Genomic DNA, 8,639 nt, shown 5'->3' on the forward strand with positions numbered 1-8,639 from the left:
TTCCATTAATATGGAAATGCTTATTTCATTTATTAATGTTTTAAGAGTTATTTTTGGATTTTTCTATGATAAAATATATATCCAGTGAAATGGTTGTGTGATGCCCCTTATATATTCAGTGTGTTTTTTTTCCTTTTATTTTATGACTTGGTTTCCTTTTAACCATTGGACACTAAATTCATGCAAAATATTAGCTTGAATTCCAACCTGCAAAATAGACACACATGAGTCCAGTTGAATTAAATTAGGAGAACACTCTAAGAGTTGTACAAGAGAAAAAGAAAGGAATAAAACAGAAAAAAGGGCAAAGAAACGTACTTTCTTTGAAATGCCTGCCAATGCATGTTAAACACTGTGGCTCGCTTTTAAAATTGAGTTGATAAAATAATGACAGCCAGAGATACACAGATTGCCCATATTACGCAGAAAATACAAGTTCTGAGAGGTGTTATAATCTCTGTAGTTCAAGAAAGGTTCATACAGGAACTAGACAGACAGGAGGTAAGAGAAACTCTCAGAAAGCTCTCCCCCACCCGGCTAGCTCCTCCTCTCAGCATCTGTCAGTGTTTCCTGAGTTGGGTCATGGGTTGGGCCTATGGACAAGCTGTACCAGATACTCAGCCCACCCTTCTCTAAGTCACATTCCCTCCCTTCTAAGTGGTTGGCTTCACAACAGGTAATTAGGAAGCAAACAGATAACTCCGAATAGAGTCCAGCATCTTTTTGAAAGTAAATGTGGCTTACCTTTGCTGGGGCAGCCGCCCTGGTAGCTCTTGATAAATCTCCCACGCTCTTATTGGACTTGGCTTCTTCTTCTCTGAGAAAGAGAGAGGACTAGCATAATTTGATGTTAAAATTACTTGTTGCTCAGCAATCTTTAGGAATAAAGACAGACATGATCAAGTTGCTTTTGACTGCTTACTGTGCTCAGCCTGAGCTGCCAGAGTGAAAATAGTTCCCATAATGAATGAGCAAGACCCTCCATGCTCAAAAAAAAGTCTCAAATATGTACAAGGATAGACAAGAAACTTGGTGTTTAACTAACATACCTGACCTTGAATACTTCCTTCAGTAAGATGACTATATTGCTACTGTAAACACTGGTCTGTGTCATTATTTGCAACATTTGAAAGACTATTTACTTGACAGCCCATTATCAATGTCAAGATAATCCTAGCAAATCATAGTCTCCTTCTTCCCAGGTGAGCCAAGTATTTTATTACACAGATAAAGAATAGCAATTTAACAAGTGACTCTAATATTAAACTATTTTATTCTTGTTTAAAATTATCAGTAATTACTTTATTCAAAGATTTGACTTCACGTATATGATGAAAGGGAATCTTTGCTGTGAACAAGATGCTTGATGGTTCATGTGCAGCTTTCAAAAGAATGAGAAAGTGTTATTACACATGCATGGAATCCCCCACCCTAAATTCTGTCCTGCCATGCGTCTTCATCCCTTCAGTACAAGTAACACATACGTCTAGTGCTTTGTTACGTCAATATTATTGAATACGTCACATTAAATCCTTGACATACGCCATCATAACTTTTGAAAAACCAATTGTAAAATAATTGTCTTAAAAGGAATAAGCTTAGCCGGGCGGTAGTGGCGCACGCCTTTAATCCCAGCACTCGGGAGGCAGAGGCAGGCGGATCTCTGTGAGTTCGAGACCAGCCTGGCCTACAGAGCTAGTTCCAGGACAGGCTCCAAAGCCACAGAGAAACCCTGTCTCGAAAAACCAAAAAAAAAAAAAAAAGGAATAAGCTTAGCATTGCCTTGATATGAACATTGAAGTCTTGAAAGTATTCAGAAATGAAGATGGGAACCCTGCTAAAAAACATATCAGTGGCCTGCAGGTGTATGTCAGTGGTACCGTCCTTGATTAGCATTCAGGGAGCCTTCGGTTCAATCTTTGACACTACAAAAAATATTCAAAAAGAATCTTAAAAAGAATTGTGATACTCTGGTTCCAGGATTTAGAACTGATAATGCAAACCTTCTACTGCCTTCTGTTTGTCGTTGAAGAGAAAGGAATCAAGCTCAGGAACGTTGAACAGATGCTGAGACGTTGAGTAATAATCCTGGTAAATTTCCAGTATTCTTTCTGAGCCGAGCAGTGAAAGCTGTGCTGAGATTTTAGTCCACCACACCCTCATACAATCTTAGCCTGTTCTCCCTGGCACTTGAATGGGTCTAAATGCATTCTCCACAAATCTCTCTGCTGGCTGGCAGCCACCAGACCAGTCTGCTTTCTCCTCAGAGAATCTGCTCGACCTCTCAGGCAAGGCAGAGTCAAGTCTTAACAGGCCCAGGAATCTGTTTTAAGTTCTTCGTATCTGAGAAACAGGAAGCTCAAAGTGGAACGACAATCCTGAGAATACTACAGGGTGCTAGTCTATTTGCATGGGGCTCCCTGACAGGTCTTTGAAATCCCATTGAGTGATCATTAAAGTCTTTCTCTGTGTGTGAGTGACAATTATCCAGTTTTATCTGATGGGAGGTGCCAGAATGGTCTGTTCACCCTGTGTTTTTACTCGCCTAGGTTTAAAAGAAGATTAAGGTGAACGAAAAATTACAAACAGACCATCTTCATGCCCTCGTTATTTCAGAGGCTAGCTGGTCATTTGAATATGAGCAAGGCAAAGGATTTTTACTCACAGTATCCGTTTGCAAAAGATGCATAATTCGTTGTCCGAGCCATAGGGATTTGGAATAGCGTCGTCGCTTTCGGAACACAACCGCTTATTGATTTTCATCAATGCTTGAAGTTTTCTACATACATCCTAGAGAAAAATATAGTTATACCCTATTTAAGAACTTCGTAAAACAACCTTATTTAATAGCATCATGCCCATGCGAGGAAGTCATCCAGTCAGTTTAAACAACACAAAACAATGACTCTGACTTGCCCATTACAGTAAACTCACCTAATAAGTGTTTATCTGATACAACTGATTATACAGAAAAACGTATGGAGACGTGTTATAAATACTCATTTAGTAAAATATTTTCCTTTCTTACTATTGTTATGGTGACACTGGATGTTATAATAATAATAAGCTAAGTGGATGCATTAAATTCTAGTGAGTAGTGAAACAATAGTAGTAGCCACTAGACTGTGAGAGGATTGCTGGAATACTGGGAGTAAGTGTGTGAGCACTGGACTCTACCAAGGGGCCCTGCCCCATACTCTGAAATGTCTACTGCATTTCTCTTAGCAATATTAGCAGTTATCAAATGTTTGCAAAATGTTCCTTCATATTTGGAAGACAAGTTTCTATAATGATGCATTCCCAGGACAAATTCCAGATCCTTTGGCCTTATATTAGAGGCTGACTTACTTCAGCGCTGCTGGGGCTGAAAATTCAAGACTCTTCTCCCAAAGAGTTAAGACAGGCTTTGGTACTTGGAATTTCATTTTAACCTCCAGCACACTGTCTAGCACTACTGTTATCTGTATAACATCCTCAAAGACATGTTGTGATCGTCTTGATTTGGACTTCGTTTTGGTAAATGCCAATGGTCCCTCTTGATCAAGTTTAAAAGGCTGCGTGGAGATCATTTTGAATTTTAGAATCCACAGGAAAGGATAGTGGAACGTCTCTGAAGTGAGGAAAATTTGTTTTCATTTCTGTGCTCAGTGTGTTTGTTCCAACTATCAAACATACCTCTTCCAAGGAATTGATCATAGGAGTCTATGGACTCTATAAAACTTTATAATAATTGAATCCATCAACAATCATTCATTGAGATTACTGTTAAATTCAACACGACAATACATTAGTAAAGGAGCAGAAGCATGCTGATCGGAGAAGCTCACAGAGAAGAATGGGTACCATTTTATCTAATCCAGCTTCTTAAATATGTCTGGAAGTTTCAGCTACCTACAGAACAATTAGTAAGCAGACCAACCCATCCCTGGGAAATATTGCTAAGGGTGACCTGTTAAAACATCTTTGACTGTTATCCCTGTTCAGTCTCTCAGAGAGATGAAGTAGCAATTTATGGTAACAGAAAGGAGCTGGCCATCTTGAGATCTGATGTGTGGCTTGTTGATGTTTTACACCAATTTAGAAACGTACTTCCTAGATTGCCGAATGCGAATGGTTCTATAAAGCTTTCAAAACCTTATAGCAGAAAGGCTATAAAGCCTAGTATCTTCACAATAAAATCATTATTCTTGGAAGGTAGATATTGGACAACATGTATAGAAAAAAGGAATAATGATGATACTAGAATGAAACTCTAAATAATTTTAATAGTTAAATCATAACAACCCATCAATTCTAAGCAGTGTTGACTAGATTCCATAATGTCACAGTTAAACTCCATAATGTCATAATTAGATGTAATTCCTTAAGGGATCCACCTTTAAAAACAGTAAGTTAAGAAACTTATTCACAGTGTTCAGTGTGCTCAGAGATGGGCCACTGGTATTCTGCTGAGGTTTAAATACCCCCATCTAGTTCCCTGGGATGCAGTGAAAGACCATACAAATGGAAAGCTCTAAATGTGCTTCTCCTTGGGGGAAACTGAGTGTCCTTAAAATGATCAAAAAATAGAAGGTTGGTACTGGAGCAGATCCAGACTGAGATGTCATCACTCAGAGCCACGGAGATGACTCTGCCTTGCAACTCTAAGCCCTCGGCTTGCTTTCGTTTCACTAAAGGTATTCTCCTTTTCCACATCTCAGAAACAAACTGGATCCACCTCACGTCACGTGCTCTTGTTGTTGTCTTCTGTCCATCCACCTACCTGGCAATCAAATCCTCCAGGAGCTGGCCTTGCTCCCATTTTTGTATTGCAATGCTAAAAGATTTGTTTTGGCTTTATAATGACCCTTCTCCAATGACAGATTTGAGCCTATGTATAAGATCCTTTCTGGTGGCGACAGTGCCAGTCCATGGTGTTCTGGCTCATGTTTGAAATATTCAACAAGATTCTATGATGCTAGGAAGGCCTCAAGTTAATGAATTTTCGGGAGAACAGCAAAGATCCCAGCATCATGAAGAGTTTTCTGTTGGGGGACAATATCCAAAGAGTATTCTCGGAAACTTTCCCAGAGTGAAGACTGTTTTCTTGTGTGCATCTTGCCTTTTATTTCCATATAATAAGGTAGCTAAACCTGTGGTTTTCAAGATTTTCAGCACAGTAGAATTCGATGATATCAAAGAAATTCAGTGCAAATTTTTCAACCATTGCCTGTGATCTGAGGTTTTAACGTGTGTCCTGCTCTCTAAAACCCAGACTCTGCCAAAGTCTCATGAGCCATCACCGGCTAGCCAAACTTGGCTGAAATAATAGAGGCTATCTATGTGAAATCCTCTAGAATATTAAGGAACAACGTTTCTTTTCTTAAAAACAGTTACAGTGAGATACAAACAATTTAATAATGTTTTAAAAGAAGTTTGGTAGAAAGAAAACCTACTTAATTCCTTTGTTTAATTTTCATGGCCTTTGAGAGATGTAACAAATTTAGCTTCACATACAATATTGTTTCAAATGATACAGCAATGGCACACAGAGCAGCTTGTGGACAAAGATAAAATACGTACAGGACAAAGACATGGCCTTTTCAATTACCTTCCAAATAGATAGAAAATGTATTTCTATACAAGGAGGTTCTTTTGTTTCTCAATAACAGGCCTGTCATAATCACCTGAATACCTTCCTGGATCCAGGGTTCTGCCCTCGCAGGTGCTTCTACCAGGGCTGCTGTAAGCTGTCAAGATCTCTCCTGGCCTTTGATCCTTGTTCCCATGCTTTCTCACCATACAACACTCTGTATCTTTTTTCCATTTAGAAATGGAGACCTCCTTTAGTTTTTGGAATATTCTATATCTTACTCTTTTTTCCCTAGCACTATTATTGAGAGAGCCATATATTTTTGCAATTTACCTGTCACAAAAACTAAAGTTTCAGAAGGCATGAGTTTTATGTCTATTGTTTACTTCAGAAAATACTGGTTTTTCAAGAGAGATCAGAATTATTAAATAGATATGTATTTAATTATATATGTGTGTATGTGTGTGTGAGTGTATGCATGTGTGTGATGACTATGTACTGTCACAGACACATATTTCTTTGCATAATGATTACCTAAAATGCATATATAGTATCCTGGATTTTTCACTTGTTGAGTGGAAAAATAGCAATTTCTTGGTTGATTATTTTATGTTTGTCTTTGGAGTTTTAAAGTACTATTTTAGTATGGTAGATTGCCTCTTGCAAATGCGTTATATAAATAATATAATGAGAGAGAAGGAGAGACAGAGAGACTAAGAAAGAGACAGAGAGATAAACATTAATGTTTTATCCATAAAGGTCTGTTTTTGCATTTTTAACAGAAGTTATTAGTGCCTGTCAGTATGCTGTCTGTATTATTAACATGAAAATGTTGGCCAAAAATCAATTTTCTTTTGGTAACTTTGAAGGAATTAAATGAGAAGAAGCAAGACTGACCTGAACTGAATCCCCACTGACGGCATCTGAGACAAAAATGCAGAAAACAAGGTTAAGAGATATAAACTTTTTAATAAATTAGACATATGATTCACTCAGCGCAAGGCTCTTACTGTTTCACTGATAATGTAATCTACAACCACAAATTATCTTAAATGCATTAAGATTTATGGTGACAGATCTCATGATGGCACTGTCACAAGGGCCCAATGCTCACATTGTACTAAACCTACCAGATTATCTACATCGCACCATAACTCACTGAAGAGTGAGAGACAGCCTTCCTCCTTGACAGATGGTAGCACAGTGCATATGCCAAATACACCGTACCAATTTAAATATAACTTAAAACACCCAAGTAGTATGAAGCTTAAACTATATATATATATATATATATATATATATATATATATATAGTTTCATTTTCTGAACTCTGGCTATTCTAATTCCTTATTACAGAAGCAAAATCAGAGCTCTGTCAGAAACTAAGGTTAATTAAAGTCATAGACCTATTACGCACTCATTAACTTAATCTCTTATACCTTAGATTTATTTTATGAAACAACATCATTTGTGTATAATGATCTCAATAGCTTTATATCTGAAGTTCAGTGTTGTAAAAGGACTGGTCAGAGAAAGGTAAATCTATGTAGCCCATGTCATCCTGACAAGTAAACACAAAATTAGAAAATTTATTTTCTAGCTCTCATAAAAGCCCTTAATTCTTCAGGAACAATGTTTTCAATTCATTTATAATCTTAAGATAGAATAAATGTAAAAGGAAATATTGTTTCAAAACTAGAACAGTCAATATAATTTATTTTTAATATTCACTTACCCACGTAGTTTTAAAATACATGTAGTAATTGCATGCCAGTTTTAAGTGTCTAATGCCTATAGGTAGAACAAACTGGATGCTTGGATACAAAATAATCTATTGGCTTTTCAGAGCTAGTATAAAATTATCAGAAGAGCCTCTCACAGAAAAAAAGTTCAATTATTCCCAAACAATTTTCATTATTAAGGATAGTTCGAGATTTTAACATTCTGTATATAATTACATATGTGTTACATACACACACATACATATATATATATACATACATTAGTCTACATATTATATACATACATAAGTATTACACACACACACACACATTCTAAGTAGGGGATGGGGAAGAAAAGCCCCTTCCCCAAGCTTTGAGATCTATGGCAAGAAACTTTCAGTGTTTGTAAACTGCTCACCTTGTGTGAGATAAAGAGCCAGGGTCAGAAGCAGTAGCACTGGGTCTGTCTTCATGCTGAAGGTGATGTAAGTCAGTTACAGGTCTGCTCTGTGCATTGCTCAGCTGGTGCTCTAAGACTGATTGTGTGAGCCGCAGCTCACTTTTATACATAGGGTGACACACACACAGAACCAGTTGTTCAGGCTCATGCTAGACTCCTTAGACGGCACCAGTTTTGTTTCCATCCTATAAGATCCTGCCAAGGTCTCAGATTTAAGCAGATAATGCCTATTTCTAGCACAGTAATATGTTTTCATGATAGTCATCCCAGAAGTCTAGAGAAAGGACCCCACTGGGGGCCTATCATTTTTAATCTTATAATATGAGCTCCCCTGTGATGCAGGCATGCTACGGCCTCTTCAAACGTGTCTTTCTAACTGGCCTCCCTTCATAAGTGAGAGGGGAAGGGAAATGAAGACAGATTCCTTGTCCTATCCATCAGGAAAAATGTAAAGATTTCCACATCTGGGGAAGGTTGTGTCTTACGAGAGAACCTGGGGTTTGTGTGAATTCCATCTGTAGATATTCCCAGGTGGGACTTAATGACTATATAGTGACTACAAACTCGGCATTCTTTTCCCTTCAAACACTGGTAAAAGCAGAAACAGTGAACGTATGTCTTATATATAACGACTTTTTTTTTTTTTAAACTTCCCTTCGGCTCCAGATATAGTTCAGTGATGAGGCACTTGCCTAGCATGTGAGAGCTCCTGGATTCTATCCCTACCTAGAGCCACAAAAATAATTCTCAATCAAAAGATTATTTTATCCTCACCAAATACCACACTCTTCCTAAAGAGTAAAAGTTCAAGACTAAACTTTCCGTAGCCCATACATATCTAAATTATTCTGTTTCTACTAAATTAAATTTATTCTTTTGTTATTTG

General features: G+C 37.6%; 1 protein-coding gene across 1 annotated transcript in view; it reads right to left on the reverse strand.

The window, feature by feature from the left end:
* Positions 1–7,766, reverse strand: part of Spink5 (serine peptidase inhibitor Kazal type 5) — a 63,843-nt gene extending 56,077 nt beyond the window's left edge. Inside the window, exons 1-4 of the mRNA XM_075971125.1 lie at positions 7,712–7,766; positions 6,470–6,495; positions 2,666–2,790; positions 745–817 (exon numbers count right to left, since the gene is read on the reverse strand). Coding sequence (XP_075827240.1) covers positions 745–817; positions 2,666–2,790; positions 6,470–6,495; positions 7,712–7,766 — 279 coding nt within the window. The remainder of the gene's footprint in view (positions 1–744; positions 818–2,665; positions 2,791–6,469; positions 6,496–7,711) is intronic.
* Positions 7,767–8,639: the final 873 nt, after the last annotated feature.

Source organism: Microtus pennsylvanicus, chromosome 4 (genome assembly GCF_037038515.1).
Source record: "Microtus pennsylvanicus isolate mMicPen1 chromosome 4, mMicPen1.hap1, whole genome shotgun sequence".
In the NCBI taxonomy this organism is placed as follows: domain Eukaryota; kingdom Metazoa; phylum Chordata; class Mammalia; order Rodentia; family Cricetidae; genus Microtus; species Microtus pennsylvanicus.